This window comes from Corythoichthys intestinalis, chromosome 1 (assembly GCF_030265065.1).
Source record: "Corythoichthys intestinalis isolate RoL2023-P3 chromosome 1, ASM3026506v1, whole genome shotgun sequence".
NCBI classification, from domain to species: domain Eukaryota; kingdom Metazoa; phylum Chordata; class Actinopteri; order Syngnathiformes; family Syngnathidae; genus Corythoichthys; species Corythoichthys intestinalis.
The window spans coordinates 23451424-23471712 of record NC_080395.1 but is presented as its reverse complement, the minus strand read 5'-3'; the positions used below and the strand labels follow the sequence as shown (position 1 = coordinate 23471712).

Here is a 20289-nt window from a genome sequence, read left to right as displayed (position 1 = left end):
CAAGTAGATAGCAGCACTGCGCTTGTTGCTGCACAATTCTAAATGTACCGGCCTGTGAAAATATAACCCCACTTAAAAATCAGTGTTATTGCGTGAGCATGGAGGATACACTGTGGTATCGTGGGGTTTCAATGTATATTCAAATGTCCTCCCCAGGCAATTTGCTGAGGCGCTGGCAGATCTCCATGAAGCAGCACGACTCTGCCCATCCAACCGGGAGATCCGTCGCCTGCTGGTACGAGTGGAGGAGGAGTGCACACATCATCAGAGGATATCCAGCAGCAGCAATGCATCGCAGAGTTTCAACAGGGACCCCCACAGTCACCACTATCACGCAGCCGAGGATGAGGCTGACGTATGTTCACAGGGAAGTCTAGAGAGACCGATCCCAGAGGAACAGTCAGATCTACAGCACGAAGATGAAGAGGAAGAAGATGAACTGAGCCTTCAATGTGAAAAGGGCTCACAGTTTTGGCCTCTGAATCCGTACGGTCCAAACAGGACTCTCCCTGGAGGTTCAGCCTACGGGTTAGTAGATCAGACGGCGTGTTTTCCTCAAGAGGATTATGTTCACAACCCACATTTTATGGACCTGCCTGAGCCGCTTCTTGCAGTCCACAAGCAAAGTCAAAACCAGAGTGGCAAGACTCATCATCAGTGTCACTCCCTGCAGTCAGGCACTAGAGTGGGTGGCAGGCCTCTATCTCTCTGCGGACCCTCCAGTCCTCTGCTAGGGAGACACATTTCCAGCTCCCTGAGGCCGACACCTGTGCTGGCCCTCGACACGGAACATTCCAGGCTCAGTCCTACAGAACACTACCATCCCATGTCCCCAAACAGCTCCTCCCCACCGGGTCCTATCCAAATGTACCACCCCCGTTCGTCTAGCTTCTCCAGAGGTTCTGACAGACTCTCGACCCACTCTCTGGCTATAGATGGTCTGGCGCTTGCTCTGGGTTCAGTCGTGGAAGTCAGGAGGGAGACTGGCGGAGCAGGGACGGCAAGCTCGAGAGGTTCTAGCTCCAGTCAGGCCTCAAGTGGTAACCAGTCAGACAGCGGCAAGCAGCAGGTGATAGAGCCCCCGTGCCCTCTCAGAAGCAGCGGAAGCTTCAAGTCCAAAGGCGAGATAAAGCCGCGGCCTTTCATGGGGGTCATGGACAAAGCGGTTCGAGTGCAGAACCAGCAGACCTCTGGTTTTGGGCGACAGGGACAAGGAGGAGGCGGTGTGGAAAGTTTCAACATGTCACTCATGGAGTTCCAGGGCTTGAACAATGAGTATAAACGCTCTTCCTTCCAGGAGCCGCTCTCTGGAAGTTGTGCCAGCAGCCAACAGGGTCGGGACTTTGGAGAGAGGTTGCACCAGCGAGAGGCAAGAGCAACTGTTTCATCCCATTTACATTTTCCTGATGGGAGGCACAGACAGGCGAGTCTGACCAGAGACAACCCAACACTGCATATGGCACCCATCAAGCCCAAACGGTCTTTTATCGAGTCCAATGTCTGAATAATTCGTCAAAGCACAAAACAGTCCTACACAAGGTAGTTACGGAGAGAGCCTGTGTGTCGACTTCTGCTGCAGCGTTGCATTAGCAATCCAGAACCAACTAATGGTCTGCTTATGCTTGCCTTCTTTACAGTACTAGCGTATTAAAGAAAACCACACATACTTTGAGTCGGCTTTTCAAATAACTAGTATATTATATTCAATTCAGAATATTTGTAAACAATCAGCACAAAAAAAATTCTGGGAAGCAGAACATCATGCACAAAAATGTAGTTCATTTATTAAAATTTAGAAATTCATTTATAATCATTTATTTCCCCCCAAATTTGAATCGTAACTCATGAGTTGTCCACTTTTAACTGCTTCAGTTCCACTCACATTGATAGGCGTCCATTATATCCTTTGCTTTCAAATTAAATCACTGTCACTAGTAGACGTCCAATCCATCTGAACAGGGAGGGTTGCAGCGAATCAACGTTTGTTTATTCGCATTTGAAAACGTTTTGCTGCCACATGTAAGACTGTGCGATGTCTTTAATTAAGTATAAGCTTTGTGCACATCATAACAATAATAAACCTCACACTAGTTGCAGGATAAGACCATTTTGATTGTCAAGTGTCTTTGGAAAAACATTTATATTTGTATGATAAACACTATATTTGCAAATGATAGATTTCCTTGTGAGTGGTTCTCTGTGACTATTCAGCCTTGTAAAATACTTGCAGTACACCTGATTTTTATTTCAATACAGGTAAGACGATAGTGTTAGAACCTTCTTGTCAATGTAGGTTGCTTCAATATTTACAATCTATATATATGGCATTTATTTTTGCATAGCAGATGACTTATGAAGTGTTTATTGGTTTTATTGAACACAAGCAGTCAAGGACTAAAATACATCATGTACTTATTACAGTTATGTCTATAGTTGTCATATATGCTTTTCATGCTATGAATTACAGAATGTTGCCACAAATAATGTGGTAAAATAAAAAGAAAAATAATGACTATATTTCATTATTTATGCTTCTTTCACAGTCCAGTACGTTTGCTGGGTATAGACCCTACTCACCTACGTCACAAAATGACGTGTCGCTGTATCCGGCCGCCATATTGTCCGTATTTTTTAGACTTTTCTCATTGTTTTCAATTAGTCGTGCAAGTTATAGAGCAATTCATGGAAGCCCCGGTGTTATCTGACGCTGTGAACTCATTGGATGCGTTGCATAAAAGGCGTTATGTGGAAAAGCTTCAGTTTATCCATTCGCCAGATCCATATTTGATGCCTAAATCGATGTTTTTCGACCCGCTGTCTTCGCCGTCTTTGCCTGACATCTGCTAGCTACCCTGATATTTACAACTATCTTGTCCACACAAAATCAGCCTATTCTCACGAAAGTTTGAAAAATTTTAAGAGCTTGGAGGCTTATAAATACTTCGTTGCTGGTTGGGTGAAACAGGTCCTTGTCCACGAAAATTCGGCAGGAATCTATCGTGTGCTCGGGAGGGTGAGTTACGAAATTTTCAATTCAAAATCTTTTGTTCTTGCTAACATCCACTGTCAAGTCTAATGTATTTCATGTCATTTGTCAATGGAGCTAGGGCTTTTGATGTTTATATGGTTTAGCGATAGCACTCTCACTACATACATATATAATATGTAATAAATATGAAGTGCGATAGCACTACTCCAGATTGTCCCTAGTTGAATTTATTTTTTGGCTTTTGACCTCAATAGTGAAGCTGTAAATTAATTGTATGACAACTGTCTGATTATCCCCTTATAATTATATATTTTCAGGTAGTTCATTCACAACGTCTGAGTGTATGTTGTCGGCAATTAGCCTAGCAATGATCTTAATTGTGGTTGTCAGCCCAAAACCCTGTAAATATATATTAAATGCATCTTACCAGATATAAAATGACTACTACATAATCTGTGGTAGTCGTTTGGAGCCCAGTTTTCTCGTCGAATTGCAGCAGTCAATCTCGGTCTCCTCTCTGGGTCTCTCGGAATACGGTAAAACTTCAAGTTTCTCCGTCTATCTTCTCTGTTTTTGCAACCGACCGCCACACACGACTTCACCATTTTGATTATTAATGTTAACAAGCAGAAAAACACGCCATAATAGGAGGAATTTACGAAGCGCTAATGCATTAACATGACGAGTATACGGACAACATGGCGCGGGGGCGTGGCTGTGACGTCACGTGAGTAGGGTCTATAAGTAGGGACAATAAACATTCAACTATATGGACATCAAAGATAATTGCCATGAAAGCACAAGTTTTGTACAATGTACAAAAATAATCCAACAGGCATAGATCCATCCACATTGTAAATGCTGGGACAATAAATTATTCGGACGCATTATTCGAGGAGAACAAGTAATAGTTACATTTATTAAAGTATAAAACATGTTGAACAAGATATCTGTTAGCGTGGTTTTAATTTTCAGTGACATAGATGCACATGACAAACATATTGCAAATAAATAAATTTAAAAAATCACTTCTCATGTTGCCAAGTAACCCTTTCAGGGACAGTGGACATCTATTCAACAGTTATTATTAGCCTAACTCATTCACCGCCAGCTCAGGCCACATAGTTATTCCAACTGGGAGGGGCTCGAAGTGATCATTAAATCGCTCCAAGTCCCTCCCAGTTAAAATGGATTGGTTGTCTATTGCCATCAATGGCAGCCAAATAGTTAAGTGGGGTTACAACCACCACCACCCCCCCCCCCCCGCCAGAAAAAAAATTCATAGAGCAAAATACAATTTTTTTAAATTTATTTTTTGAAGTTGTATTCATTTTTGTAAATTATAATATATATTTTAGAATTATTTGTACATTTCTATTACACATGGCTTTTTAAATTTGCAGTGTTTCTTTAAATTATTGTTATTTATCACTATTTCATAGTTAATCGTTTTCCCCAAATGGATCCTTCAATTAATTAATTAGTTCAGTTTAAATATATGTACATATACTTTTTTTTTTTTTCATTGCCCATCGCAAAATACATGCTGGCATCACTAATTGGATGTTAAGTAGGGTGCCGCAAAATATAGGGTGATTCAAACAGAATGTACCATAACCATTGCGGTATATTTGAAAAAATTAATTATTTAATTCATAACTTGCTGGACACAAGTATTGTATATAACTTAAGCTTTTATTTCATGCTTTACAAGTGCTCAATGTGACCACCACCAGCGGCACGGACAACATCAAGCCGGTATGACTTTTACCGGTAATTTGTTAAAATTACTTACCGTTCTTGTTAAAAAGACTTTAAATTCTTATTTAAATTCTTATCAAATTAAAATAATTGATCAATTTTATTTAATTAATTAAAATCATTAATAATTCAGTCTATTTCAATGATTTTAAAATGAATAAATGCGTGATGATTTTGGCACATTCTTTTTGAATCACCCTGTATTATCCCGTGGGCTGCAACTGGCCCGTGGGCCGTTTGAGACCCATGTCCTATATAAATGTAATAAAAACATTCAGAAAAAAAACCCAATTCGTGAATGAAAGGGTTAAAGTAAACTTATAACTGATTTAAAAGGTAAAGTTAGTTTTTTTCTCCAAAGCGGGATTTCATTGTGTATTTATTGAAGCATGCAAGGTACTTAACAGTTATTCATTACTTGAGTATTTTTTTCCCTGAAGAGGACTACTTATTACTTTTATTCGAGTCTTACTCAAAGTAAACTTAACTCATAAGTCAAATTTTGGCAACATCACACACATGTAGTTAAGACCCACCAGCATGTATTATGAAAGCTATACAAGTTTATATAATAAGATGTGATAATCATGAGCGTAAAACGTCCTCTTCTATTGAACTGTTGATGTTATGTATGTCAGCTGAACAATAACACGCGTATTTAAATCTGCCCACACAACTTAAGACTGAAATTTTGATGGCTGTGAAACATCCTGTGTACTTCCACTCATGTACCTGAAATGATGTTGGCGGCAGCTGCTTATTGGCTTGTCCTCCAGCGAGCAATGGCCATCTTCAGCGTGTGATTCGGAGTGAGCAGAGTTGTCAGTAGCGGCAGATTTGTCATGGGACTGGAGCGGTTCTTGGTGTTGATCCACATCGTGATGGCCTCTCTTTCATAAGAGTAACCATCTATTTAGGAAACAAAATGAACCCATATTTTAAGGAACCGCTGTTGTTCCAAAACACCCCATCTTCAATTGCCATGGAAATTTATCTAAACCTTGCAGAAATTTACTGGAAATTTCACACTCCTTTGCAACCCTGTTTATATTTTGTATCGTTTTGGACCCACCAGCAGCGAGGACAGGTTCTCTCATCAGCTCCCTGGTGATCGGACACAGGAACTCATCAGGAACGCCTGAACACACTGACGCATTCTTCAGCTCCTCCACCTTCCTCAGGACCTTGCTGCGTTGGCCCACTGACTCTGCGCACAAAGGCACGCAAATCATTACGCTCTCTCATTAAGTGGGATCGTGAAGTGGAACAACGTGGAGTGACAGCATACATGAACATTGATTGCAGAATCAAGATTTGGAACATTTGTTCCCTGCGCATTTGTACGTTGTGTGTGGCCAACAAATGCGTGGGTGAGTGTCAACATGGAAGGCAGCACGACTGATGACTGTCAGACAAAATCACAGTTAAATACCAAGTGGCATCTTTTACAAGTGTGCCTAAAATTATCAATTAAATTTTCTTGTCTTCCTAGAAGATTTTTTTTTTTTTACACATCCTCAATGATGAAGAGTTCCTGCCAGGGGCTATGGAATGACAAAAAAGGTGTGGCAGTACAATAGGGCTGCCACAAAAATTGATATTAATAGTCTATTAATCACTGATTGCGATTACATGACTAATGGGGTCATAAACCGTATTTTCCCGGACTGTAAGTCTATATATATTATATGTATACCATACGAGATTTAACATTTTTAGCTGGAAATCAGCATTTGCAACTACGTTTTTAGCCTTTTTACTACAGATTTTTTGTTTTGTTTTGTTTTTTTAAATAAATGATAAAAAAAAAAATAATAGTATAAATAAAATCAAATTGCTTCGATTCCTATAACCACTCAAATTTTTTGATAAGCTGTGGGACGCATTGTCCCAATGCGAGTAAAAGGGTTAAATGTATCATATTGATCATTGATCAATGACAGTCATCTGCTTTTATCAAGGACCACATAAATAAGAAAATAGATACATTTACCCCCCCGCCCCCATTTTCAGTAAAAAAAAAAAAGTCTTTTCCATTGTTAAAAGTAAGATTTTATTCGCAATATACAGAACGTACATTCAAAATAAATAACTTTTAGATAAAAAAAAGATGTTTTTATTCTTTTGATTTTAAGATATAGCAAATTAAAAAACTAAATAGAATATTCACTATCAACCCCTTGATTTCACTTTTACAAATATACATAAAAAGCAATAGGGGAATTCATAAGTACACGAATATAGTAATAGTTAAAAATATATACTCCCTTTAGATAATTAAATAACGTATTGCACGAATGCTATATTTAGACCGTGACGTCAACATCGTAACCCGGAAATGGGTCAACATAGACACGCCCTCGCTTACAAACCATGTTTTTACTGCTTGTTTTCTGCCGATAATCTTTCAAAAAAGAAAATGCCGAGTAAACACTGCTGCTATGGAACTTGTAGAAACGACTTTAGACATTACAACATATAAAGGATGTTTTCTTCATACGTTTCCCGAAGCCAAAAAGAGAGGAAAAAATGTGAACAATGGATCAACTTGTGGGACATCCAAAAGACCAGTTTACCTCCAGCAAGGTGAAGCAATTCACCTTCATATGCAATAAACATTTTGTTGGGGGCTATGGTGCTACAGAAGACGAAGAGGTAAGCCATTTTGATATTTTTACTTATTCGTTAGAATGGTGTTTTGCCGTGCTGCTCCTGTCAGACAATGAATGACCTGAAAAAAATTAAAATAGTATCCGACTGCCACTGTTGTTACGTTTTCTGTTGTTATTAAAAATAATAATAATAAAATAAAAAAAACTTGTGACCGTTTGTTGTAAAAAAAAAAAAAAAAACTTTAGTAAGGAGGAAGTGTAAATAAATTATAGAATTAAGATTTGTTATTAATGAAAAAATTAAGTGTTCGTTGGCTGTCACTGAAAAGCATTTGCGATCGCTACATAAAAATAGCAATGTAAATTACCCCCAAGAACGGTCAGAGACATAAGACAACCAAAGGATGAAATATATAAGAAAGAATGTAAATTACCCGTAAGAACGGTCAAAGACATAAGACAACCAGAGGATAAAATACAGGTCCTTCTCAAAAAATTATCATCTTGTGATAAAGTTCATTATTTTCTGTAATGTACTGATAACATTAGACTTTCATATATTTTAGACTCATTACACACAACTGAAGTAGTTCAAGCCTTTTGTTGTTTTAATATTGATAATTTTGGTAAAAAAATCAAGTTAAACCAAAAATCCCTATCTAAAAAAATTAGCATATCATAAAAAGGTACTCTTAAAGAAGCTACTAACCTAATCATCTGAATCAACGAATTAACTCAAAACCCCTGCGAAAGATTCCTGAGGCTTTTAAAAACTCCCAGCCTGGTTCATTACTCAAAACCGCAATCATGGGCAAGACTGCCGACCTGACTGCTGCCCAGAAGGATATCATTGACACCCTCATGCAAGAGGCTAAGACACAGAAATTTCTGAGCGAATCAGCTGTTCCCAGAATGCTGTATCAAGGCACCTCAGTGGGAAGGAAAAACCGTGACAGGAAACGCTGCACAACCAGAAGAGGTGACCGCACCCTGAGAAAGATTGTGGAGAAGGGCCAATTCCAGACCTTGGGGGACCTGCAGAAACAATGGACTGAGTCTGGAGTAGAAACGTCCAGAGCCACCGTGCACAGGTCAAGACACTTTTGAACCTGAAACCTTTTGAACCTGAAACCGCGGCAGAAGTGCCTGACCTGGGCTACAGAGAAGCAGCACTTGACTGTTGCTCATTGGTCCAAAGTACTTTTTTTTAGATGAAAGCAAATTTTCCATGTCATTCGGAAATCAAAGTCCCAGAGTTTGGAGGAAGACTGGGGAGAAGGAAATGCCAAAATGCCTAGTGTCAAGTACCCACAGTCAGTGATGGTCTGGGGTGCCATGTCAGCTGCTGGTGTTGGTCTACTGTGTTTTATCAAGGGTAGGGTCAATGCAGGTAGCTATCGGGAGATTTTGGAGCACTTCGTACTTCCATCAGCTGAAAAGCTTTACGGAGATGAAGATTTCATTTTTCAGCACGACCTGGCACCTGCTGATAGTGCCAAAACCACTGGTAAATGGTTTACTGACCATGGCATTACTGTGCTCAATTGGCCTGCCAACTCTCCTGACCTGAACCCCATAGAGAATCTGTAAGATATTGGGAAGGGGAAGTTGAGAGGCACCAGACCCAACACTGTGGATTAGCTTAAGGCTGCTATCGAAGCATTCTGGGCCTCCATAACACCTCAACAGTGCCACAGGCTGATTACCACCATGCCACACCGCACTGAAGCAGTCATTTCTGCAAAAGGATTCCCGACCAAGTATTGAGTGCATAGCTGATATAATTAATTAAAGGTTGAAAATTTTTTTTGTATTAAAAAACACTTTTTTTGTATTGGTCGGATGAAATATGCAATTTTTTTTAGATAGGGATTTTTTCCCGCTTGACTTTTCTGCCAAAATCATCAATATTAAAACAATAAAAGGCTTGAACTAGTTCAGTTGTGTGTAATGAATGTAAAATATATGAAAGTCTAATGTTTATCAGTACATTACAGGAAATAATTAACTTTATCACAATATGCTAAATTTTTTAGAAGGACCTGTATATAAGAAAGACAGGGCATATGGTGGTAAAGGATAGATTGTTGAAACAGAAGAATGTCATTGTCAGTGGCGATAGGCAATGCACACAAGAAAAAAGTGTCGATAAAAAAGCTACCTCTGGTTCAGGTCGGCGCTTTTTCCCGTCTTTTTCAGCCCTCGACACTCAAGCCATCTCTTTAACTGAACATTTGTATATTCTTCTACATCTTTACCAGTGAATTTGGCACCAGGGTCATCATTTTCGGACAGAATTGGTTGGTTTAGCTCAGTAAACATTTAGTTCGTACACTATTTACATGTATTTAGCATTCAGATTCAGATGAAGGACAAACGCAAGCTTGACCCACTTAGCAACAATTGACATACGCCATTGAAAAATACAATTAAAAATTGTAAAGTCCTAAGAAAACAAAACAACAACAACAGCAAACACAGTATAGAAGATCACAAATAAAAACATACAAATAAACAAAGAACATAATTTCTGGGAAAAAATAAAATAGGAGAAATATAATATTAAATGCTTGCTTTTTATTCATTTTTGAAATTCAAAAAAGTTCAAGTGATTTTATTTATTTCTAAATAATTAAATATATTTACTCTTTAAAAAAAAAAAAATTTTAATACGATTTTTTAAAAAGATTTTTCCAATTATACTGTAGCTGTATTTTTCCATTTCATTTTCTCTAATTAGTTTTTTGTTGTTGTTTTTTCTTCTTCTTCTCATTGACTGCCATTGAAGGCGATAGACATCCACTCCAATTTGACTGGGAGGGTCAAATTGGACCTCAGTCCAATTGGATTGGACGTATATTGCCATTAATGGCAGTAAAACATGATCACTCAATACCAGGAATCCCAGTTGAAATGGATTTAATGTTTATCACTATCAATGGCAGTGAATGAGTCAATACTATTTTATGTACTAGTGTATTCTTCCCATGCTTTATATATTTTATATTTATCAAATGTTAATTCCGACATTAAGGACATAATCGATTAAAAAATTGGAATTTAGACAGTTCTTCGGTCAACATTGTCTTTAAAAAACTTAACAGCTATTAAAGTAGGTCAATAAGTCAAACAATCGTGGCAACCCGGGAGGACAACAAACAATTGTTGTCAATGAAGTGAAAAATCTGATAAACCATCATTTCTAAAAAAGAAGTCTTTAGACCGAGACGGACCAATGATGACAATTTCCTGAGGAACAGCAGTTTTTGGAATTAGGTTCTATATTGAGGCAAAGTGCTTGAGATTAGTCAGAAGTGCTGAAGTCACACAAGCTTTAATGCTTTTTCAGCGCAGACACGTCATGTCACTGAGTAAAGCCCACATTGACCTTCCGTTTACCTTCTGTTCAACTTGCTGTGTAATTAGCTGGACACATCCTCACCCGGACGCAGTCAACAGTGTAATCCTCCTTTTTGAACTTCCACTAGGGAGGTCATGTTTTCATCACTTTGCACTTTATTTGCTCGCATGCAACACGGTGTCTTAAATTTGGTCCGAAATTTCAAACAATGTACTTTTTGTGAATTCTGTTTACTTCCCCACCTATGTGCAGTTCTGACAGCAGCGTCTCCTTGGTAAGCGCAAGCAGCTCAGTCCCGTCAATGTTGTTGGTCTTGAAAGTGTCCACCAATCCATCTAGTCCTTCCTCTAAAAGCCATACAGACACGTCCTCCTCTGACCAATCGCTGACCAGCAGCTTGGACCGGCTAGCAGACGTCGACGCTTTGGAGGACAAAGCAGAGTGACAGTTGAGATTTTTTTGTTCGATCCCCTTTATTTAAAAAGGCCAAACGTTATCTTGGAGTCCTGCCGACTATTGATTTCAAGAGGTGCAGCTTAAGTAGCAGGGACAATTTATGGATTCACCCTGAGAGCTTTCATTGACATTCACATCGACAAAGAACCAACGTATAAAGGTGAAGAGTGCTCATTTGAGGACAAATCAAAAGTGGACATGCACTAACTTATGGACTACACACAAAAGCAGCGGGGCGAAGGCAAGTGCAGGTGCCTTATGGACCTTGCTATGTGTATAGGGGGAAACAGATAATGCCTTACCAAAATGTTTTTGGTTTTTTTTATTATTGTATTGCTGTTTATCCCTGGGGAGACGTTCCGAACTCTCTCGCAATAAGTGAAAATCCATGAAATCGAGAACATACATTTTTAGATGGCCCGGAGGGAGGACTCCAGATCTCGCTTGTACTGTTGTTGTTCTTTGTGAGAACTAGAGCTGGGAATCTTTGGGCACCTAACGATTCGATTACGATTACGATTCAGATGGTCCGATTCGATTCTAAAACGATTATTGATGCACCACCCCCCCCCTTTTTTTAATTTTTAAAAAATTTTTTTTAAATGTTTTGTACATTAGTTCAAAAATTGTTCAAAAATACTCTTAGGCTAAACCAAACTACTATTTCAGTATCAAGTTAACATATAGCAGTAAACAAATATACAAAAATAACAGTAAATAAAAAACTCCAGTCCCCATTCTGTATCAGCAGCTTTAAACTCAATTCATTTAAATTCAATTAATTTAATGTTGTGAATCAACCGTTAAAGTTGTTAAAATTGCTCCCGTTAATCCATAATTTCCCTTTTGTCAACTTTCGACATGTGAAAGTTTTAAAACTATTTTAAAGATAGATTTAAGTCAATATTTTACCGATTTAGGAGTATTTTAGATAAAAAGTTAATTAGGTTTGCTTGGAAGGTTCGCTACAACAGCCTCGCAGAGAAGTGTACTGCTTTAAGATGGCGGCCGTTTACTACGTATGATCTAGCTTTTTGTAGATGTGCTACAAACGCTATCGCTACCGTAGTGCATCTAGTCTTATATAAATGATATCTACCGTAACATTATGTGGATGACGTACTTTTGTAGCAGCTTCAGGTATGTTGTTGTGTTTTTTTATCTCGTGGCATGAGTTGAGCTAGAGCCGTGAGTTGAGCATTGGCATTACCCGAGGGGCCGGGTAATGAGAAGCATGATGTTTAGCTATTCTCGCTCCGTTGCTCATTGACCGCGCGGCGCGCTGAGTGTGTTGTACTTCCGCTTTACTTGGCATATTTCAATAATCGGAATTTGGATGTTTGTGAATCGTTCTCGAATCTTCCACGGCCGAATCGCGAATAATCTAAGAATCGGAAATTTTGCACACCTCTAGTGAGAACGCCACCTGAAATAGCTAATCCTCAGTTATTTGCGGACAGATCACTATAGATAGGTATATTGTTGCCTGGCACAGCCAGACTGTTCTCCCTGTATTTTTCAAACACTGAGAGAAAAGTCTGGGAACCAGCCCATTAACGGCCTCTCGAGCAGGTACAAAATCAATCGACAAATCAGATTCGTTTATTTGCGTGACGTGTTCTTAACGAGCAACGTCACTCTTACGCGTCGGAAGTCGTCTCCACAACAACACAGATGGTGAACAGGAGAGCCGAGAATATGTTCCAATCCACGGTAAAATCAGTTTTAAATGACCAAAAACTAGGGCTGTCAAAATTATCGCGTTAACGCGCGGTAATTAATTTTTTAAATTAATCACGTTAAAATATTTGACGCAATTAACGCACATGTCCCGCTCAGAAAGTATTCTGCCTTTTGGTAAGTTTTACAGCAAGGCTTTTTGTGCTGTCCAACAGCGAACTCTTGTGGTCAGTTTGCGACATGGTTTATTGTTTTCTTGCCAGTTCATTATGGCTGCACGACGTCTCGGGCTGATAATGTTGTGCTTATATGATCCTTGGACAAGATTTGTCCGTAAGTATGGTTGTTGTTAAGAATGTACATATTATGTTAGTAAGCGAAATGTTATATTTTTTTGTATGAGACGCTTTTTGTTTATGTTTAGTGAACCTGTATAGCGTGCTAAGCTAACATTGTTGCTAATGCAATGCTTGTGTACTTTTATTTTGTAGTTTTACGACGGTCTAAAGAGGACAATGGTTTGAGGCCATTTTATTAATAAATCAGATGAAAAAGGAAGAAGTCTAATTATTAAGGCGTCGTTCACTAGCTGTCTAGCTTTGGAAAAAGTAGACGCTTCGGAGTGAGGACAGCGTAGACAGATTTAAATGACAGTAGAGTGAAATGCCCACTACAGTCCTTATGTACCGTATGTTGAATGTATATATCCATCTTGTGTCTTATCTTTCCATTCCAACAATTTATTTTACAGAATATATATATAATTTACAGAAAAATATGGCATATTTTATAGATGGTTTGAATTGCGTTTAATTGCAATTAATTACGATTAATTAATTTTTAAGCTGTAATTAACTCGATTAAAAATTTTAATCGTTTCACAGCCCTACCAAAAACACATCGACACGAGTCATTGACAACAGTCTGTCTCGCGCTAGCCATGTTGAATAAACTCCGCTCTCCTTGTATGTTTACTTCCGCACGCAAGTCCCTCGTCCTGCCCTCGTCGTTTTACTAACATCACGTCTGCCCGTCGCTGATTGGTCCACTCCGCTGTCTGTTTGCTGTGGCTTGCTCCGCCCTGGAAATTGTATCCGCTGAATGGTGGCCAGACTCAATAGCTGGAACAGCGGTGAGTCTGGTGAACCAGGCAAGGTAGATTGTAGGGATGTGAATGCACTGATCCACAGAGCCCGATTTTATTTATTTAACGTCAGGGCTGATTAATTAATTGCAAACTTATTGTTGCCTGTAGGTTTCGAGTTAGGCCACAGAAAGCATGTGTGCGCTTCGGTTGTGCTCGTTATATCTCTGGACTGATGAGATATTTAGGTAGCCGGGCGGTCGTAGTTCTATTTATACAAATTTTTATAGTTGAAGCTGTTATTACTCATAAAACACATGAACCGAAAGAGAATAAAACACTACAGGGCTCCTACAGGTTTTATCAAGTGAAATTTACTTAAAACAGAACTGCCGAATCCGAGGCAAATTTCATGGCAAACCTTGGAATTTTTTTTTTTTTTTTTTAATCAGTAACCCTTTCAATATCAACAAGTTTCTTACAGACATTTTTAAGCAATTTAAAACAAACAGAATTCTGGTTACATTCCCAAGATTAGTAAATTGAAGAATTACTAAGAACAAGCAGGAATCCTGATTGCATATTTACAGTATATCTACAAACCAAAAAGGGGAAACTAAACATTTATATTTAGGGAGTTAGCTAATGCTAACATATAATACAATATGCATTAGCTAGTCTTACTGAGATTATAATTACATGTTGCGGAAATTATAAACAAACTACTACGTCAATCAACATGTACAAGCAACACATAGAAACATAAAATACAACATCACTACTATAACTAGGCCTTGGAAATTGCTCAGAGAACTTTTAGTACCCGAGTTTCTTGTTATTTTGCAGCTTCGACCTCAGAGTGCTAAGATAACAGCCTGTAATTGGTTGGATAAAGTTATATCCTACCTGGACATGATGTCACAGTAGAGTCATCTGGAAGAAAGAGCATGTCTAATTACTGCCAACAGTACATAAAAGTGTACTGAGGGTCAAAAAGTGTCCGACAAACTGCTACAATATGAAGAAACTAGAATGTTGGGAATAAATAAAGGCATTAATGATGGAACAAATATGAGAATCTAGGGTCTAAATGTGATTTAGGCTTTTTTGATTTGTTGAAGCCAGGAGCAAAGGCTTTTAAAAGATTATAATACATACCAGGCAATGACTTCCCAGCTAGGTTGTCGCAAAGCAGGAAAGAAAGGAGAAAAGACACACAATGAAAAAAAAGGGGGGGGGGTATGATTTTGAGTTTGTGTTGGTCTAACCATAGCCACTGCATCCATCTTCCACCTTCCAAATGTTCACGGTCTTATCCATGGATCCTGTGGCAATCAGCGGTGAAGTTGGAGAGAAGGAACACGCAGTCACATACCTGCGGAAGGGAATTCCACAGGTATGTGTATAGGTATATTCCTATCATCATGATTATAATGAGGGAATTAAGACTGAATATTAATAATTAATAAAACATTTTACTTCTAGAGCGCTTTTCAAACCACACAAAGACGCTTCACAAGAGACATGGAATCACAGTATGATAAAACAGGTATTCAAAGGATTAAAGATTAAAAGCACAATAAAAAGAAGATATGACAGAGCTAGGAGTTATGGTGGGTAAGAAAGAGTGAACAGGTGTGTTTTCAGTCTGGATTTAAAAAGTGATAGGTAGATATGCTGCGAAGGTCGGGGGGTAGGGAGTTCCAGAGCTGGGGGGCACACTGACTAAAAGCTCTGGAACCAAAGGTGGAGAGGCGGACACGGGGGACAGAGAGGGGGAGAACAGTGGTAGAGCGAAGTGGACGGGTTGGATCATTTAAACGGAGTAGATTGCAAAGGTAGGGAGGGGCCAGGCCATGGAGTGTTTTGAAGGTGATGATGAGGATCTTGTAATTGATTCTTTGTTTGACGGGAAGACAGTGAAGTTGACGGAGGATTGGAGTGATGTGGTGTGATGCGGGGGTTCGAGCGATGAGGCGTGCTGCTGAGTTCTGGAGGAGCTGCAGTTTCTGGAGGGACTTGTTAGGGAGACCGAAGAGCAGTGAGTTGCAATAATCAAGCCGGGAGGTTATTAGATTACAGACCAGGGTGGAAGCAATATGGCGGGTGAGAGAAGGGAGGAGACAAGAAATGTTGCGAAGGTGGAAATAGGCTGATCTGGTGATGCTGTTGATATGTGACCGGAAGGAGAATATTAACTGACTCTGTTTAAGAAAGCAAGCTTTGCTTCTTGAAGGACCTACCTCTCATGTTGATTCAATGTGTAAAGCAAAACTGCATTTTTCTGGAAAGGAAAAAAAAAACAACGAAAAAAAAGTAAAACATTGATAAAGAAATGTGATGAAAGGCACCATCATAGGCGAAAAAAAAACATTTACTTCTTACCCCCCCCCCCCCCCACACACACACACACACACACACCAAACAGTTTGTCCTCGGGATGTATCCGATCCAATCACGTGATCAGAAATCAGGCCGGATTACGTCATTTTATTTTTAATTATTATCTCACCGGGTGCCATTGACGTTGGTAGACGTCCAATCCATTTTTGTTGGGAGTTTTTTTATCGGGATCATTCACAGGGAGCCTCTTACAGTCAAAATGGACTGGACGTGTAGTTTCGTCAATGGCAGCCAATGAGTTAAAAATTGGGCAACAGTAGAGGAGGAACTTACTGCGTCATAGATTGTCACTGTTTTGTCCACGGAGCTGCAAAAAAAAAAAAAAAAGCCTCAGTCATTTCAGTTCAGAAATGAATCGGTCTATGTCTCCCTCTAGCGGTCATACTAATAATAATAACTTGATACTATGGTTTATTGACAATTTAAAACCACCAGGTATATATAACGAGTTAAAATAATTTGACAAAAAATTTCCCCCACACTCTTACCCTGACACAAGCAGTTGTCCATCTGAAGAGTAGGCGCATGTGAGGACTGGAGCCGACTGGCCAGTCAATGTGTGCAGCAGTTGCATCTTAACCACTACAAACAAAAGAAAAGTCCCGATTAGCGAGCGAGACAGATGAGATATTCTGTTGTGAATTCTGCTGCTGCGATTGACCTCCAGAACTTGGCTTGTTAACGGCCCAGATCTTTACGTGACTGTCCTGTCCACTTGAGGCCAAGTGGAACTGCACAACTTGACTGTCTACAAAAAATATTATCAAGAAGTTAGAATAGTAAATTCCTTCATTTTGGCTGATTTCGGGCTGCTTCTGTCTCTGACCGCTGAGAATATCCGGAGCAAAGGTGCAGCAAGTGACCCCGAGGTCGTGGGCATTCTTCTCCGCATGGAGCTGGGTCATGTTTAGATCCCACACACGCAGGTCTCCGTAGGTGGAGCCAGTGACAAACATCTGGCTGCATGGGCTGAACGAGCATGCAACCATTGTTGTGTCACTGACGCAGCCAGTCCTTCACAAACAGAAGATACTTTTAAACCTAGTTCCATGAAAAAACATTGTGAAATCAAGGGCTTCTAATTTGAAAAACCCATACATTAAACAAACCTGCGGAGCTGCTTTGACGGAAAATCCCAGAGTGCCAAAGAACCATCCGACGCACCCGAGACCAAATGGGTGGAGTCTGGTGAGAGCACACAGATCCTGACAGGGCTGCGTCCAGGATGTTCCAGGACAGCCTCAATCTCTCCGGTGGTCATGGACCACACCAGTGTGGTGGCGTCCGTGGAGCACGAGGCGAGGAACTGTCCACAGGGGCTGAAGCAGCAGCAGTGGGCGCTGTAACCATGTCCTTCCAGCGGTGAGAAGGCTAGCTCTGAGAAGTCCCGAGTGTTGTAAACTCGCACGGTCTTGTCACCGGAACATGTGGCTAAAAGCTGTGCGGAGAAGGCGCACCAGTTGATGTCATCTCGGTGGTCTTGTAAAGTGCAAATCAGGGACACCATTTGGAGAGATGCTTCTAAAAATCAACAATGAATGAGCATGTGAATAGAAAAGTACAGTGATCCCTCGCTACTCTGCGCTTCGAATTTAGCGGTTTCAGTCTATCGCGGATTTTTTTTTCAGTCAAAAAAAATATATATACATGCATAAAAAATTTCAATAATGGAGAAAATATGTTGTGAAATCTGCCCGTTCCCTAACAGAAGGCAAGGAGAGCCCGCCCAACTCATTCCGCCACTCTGATTCGCTGGCCAGCATCACTCGGGAATATCGCAAGCTGATTGGCCGAGATGTTTAACCTTGCTGCTATCGAAGGAAAATGGCTTGGAAATTGGCCACATCTATGTGTCTGTTGCACGCCATTACGGACTAAACGAATCAACCGTTTGTTACATAAAAAAGACGAGGCGAAAAATCCGAAAGACCGCCTCAATGTTGTTTTCCAGGGATAAGCGAGTCGTGACTCCTCGCAACAAGACAATTGTAAAAATGGAAAATGCACCAACAGTGTGGATATCGGACTGTCGGGAAAGAAGGTGAGTCTCGACACAAACATGAAAAGCCAAAGCGCTGCATGATAGCCTCATTCCTGAAGGAGAGTTGAATGAAGGTGGCAGTGATGCCGACTACGACGAAGATGAACCAAAGCCTAGTACCAGTGCTTCAAGTGAAGAAAATTGTGGTTTTGTTGCCAGCAAGGGCTGGTTCGAAAAGTTCCAAAAGAGATATGGACTTTGCAGCGTTATGTTCCATGGGGAGGCCTCCTCGGCGGACCATGACGCAGCCGTTCGTTACGTTGAGGACCAATTTCCCAAATTAATTGAAGAGGGTGGCTATCTCCTGGACCAGGTGTTTAACATGGACGAGACTTGCCTTTTTTGGAAGAGGATGGCATCCAGGACGTTCCTATTCAAGGAAGAAGTGAAAAGGCGAGGCTTTAAGGCCCACAAAGATCGCGTGGCACTCAAGCTTCTCAATAAATCATCTTTACCTTCATATCCATTGTTTCGGAGTTTTTTCTTTATTTATCAAGATCATCAGTGTGGTGAGTACATTTATTCATCTTAGGCATGTTATTGTATATTAATATTGCATTTACTTTTCTAACTAGGGTACTGTATACACAAAAAATATATAAAGAATGTAATATACATAAAATCCTCCTGTATCCAAGCAGCTGAACAGGACAGGTTTTTAAAAAAAAAATTTTTTTTTTAATGTGTGTGTGTATTTAAGGTCGATGTACTAGTGCACGCTTTGTCCTGACTAGTAAGACATAGTTGGAAAATACATAGTGCTATTGTGCAAGAATGTTGTACAGTAATTATTGAGGGCGAAAAAACAAACTAGGAATAGTGCATGGACTCAACGAGGCAAGAAAAGTAAAGTGTTACTTTACCGCGTGTAAGTATTTCTGGGACGTTTACCAATATTTCAAATGTTTTACAAAAGGGTAAGAATAAAAAAGGAAAAGAAAAATACTGAATAGCTTACAGCCAAGATAACGGAAGCTGAGGGGACACGGAAATCATGTCAACGTACCGTTATCCCTGTCAAAAAATTCACTTCAAAGAGGTTTCGACGATACAAGACGGTTATCAAAAAGGATTAAAATGTTCAAAGAACCAGTTTGGTATAACATGGGGGGGGGAAACAGGCTTACCGTTTTTGCTTCGCGCTGTTCGGTGAAGGCAGTTTACTTCCTGTTTACAGTTTTTAGTGACGTCATAATAAATCGACACTAAAGGTGTTCGATTACTTCAATATTTAATGGATTAAAAGCTGGCAAATGAACAGTGTAAAACATGTACTGATAAATGAAAAGCACTGTGAAATGTAAAAATTTCTAAAGTAAAAGTGACTTTTTACAAAACTCATGTTTTCATAACAAAAAGGGGAAAGAGAAAATATGTAGTAATGGATCCATTTATTAGTTCCTAACTCTCGACAAAGGAGTTTTAATCAATTTTGTAATGTGGTTTGACAGTAAATACATAAAGATTGGCTATGAATATTTTAATAACAAGTTATGCCTAGTTGAAGTCTTCAGTTGAATTCAGTCTACAGTGATGTGACAAAGAAGGGTCTATTTGGGTATGTGTCATGCCCTCAACTCATTCGCTGCCAGCTTATTCAGAGTATGTGCTCTAGTAATATAATGTTAGAAAAACACTTTAAAAATTTCATAACATTTAACAAATTTCCTGCCATTCACGATAGCCGTCCAATTTAAACCGGGAGAATGCTCATATTTCAGTTCCATTGAAGGTCTTAGGCATGCAATCTATTTTCAAATTTCATACGGCCCACCCTTACCCCTCCCAGTCAAAAAGAATAGCGCTGTGAATGGCATCCAATGAGTTCTGGTAATTTAGTTATCATTCTGAAAATGTTTCAATGTTACTTAATTAGCATCTTAGAGATGAGAAACCGTCAAA

General features: G+C 39.6%; 2 protein-coding genes across 8 annotated transcripts in view; one reads left to right on the top strand and one right to left on the bottom strand.

Annotated features, from left to right (window-relative positions):
- The window catches only part of LOC130912493 (protein TANC1-like), a 79589-nt gene extending 75495 nt beyond the window's left edge, over window positions 1–4094 (top strand). For 4 of the 5 annotated variants that reach the window (XM_057830622.1, XM_057830638.1, XM_057830655.1 and 1 more), the window contains one exon: window positions 157–4093. In XM_057830622.1, the coding sequence (XP_057686605.1) occupies window positions 157–1504 (1348 nt within the window). In that variant the 3' untranslated portion in view covers window positions 1505–4093. Of the gene's footprint in view, window positions 1–156 lie in introns of all 5 variants that reach the window. The other variant, XM_057830630.1, reaches the window with a different exon arrangement.
- On the bottom strand, window positions 1401–19565 carry wdsub1 (WD repeat, sterile alpha motif and U-box domain containing 1). Of its 3 annotated transcripts, none has more exons than XM_057830672.1 (13): window positions 19394–19508; window positions 17456–17867; window positions 17173–17360; window positions 17008–17094; window positions 16835–16928; window positions 16620–16653; window positions 16187–16227; window positions 15212–15318; window positions 15102–15119; window positions 14850–14876; window positions 10966–11145; window positions 5823–5957; window positions 1401–5659 (listed from the first exon to the last, which is right to left on the bottom strand). In XM_057830672.1, the coding sequence occupies exons 2-13, from the start codon at window positions 17851–17853 to the stop codon at window positions 5508–5510; spliced, it is 1461 nt and encodes a 486-aa protein (XP_057686655.1). In that variant the 5' UTR covers window positions 17854–17867; window positions 19394–19508; the 3' UTR covers window positions 1401–5507. The 3 variants fall into 3 exon arrangements, with proteins under 3 accessions (XP_057686655.1, XP_057686663.1, XP_057686649.1); XM_057830666.1 differs by lacking the exon at window positions 19394–19508 and adding an exon at window positions 19515–19565 and having other exon boundaries at window positions 1402–5659; XM_057830680.1 differs by lacking the exons at window positions 15102–15119; window positions 19394–19508 and adding an exon at window positions 19515–19565.
- Window positions 19566–20289: the final 724 nt, after the last annotated feature.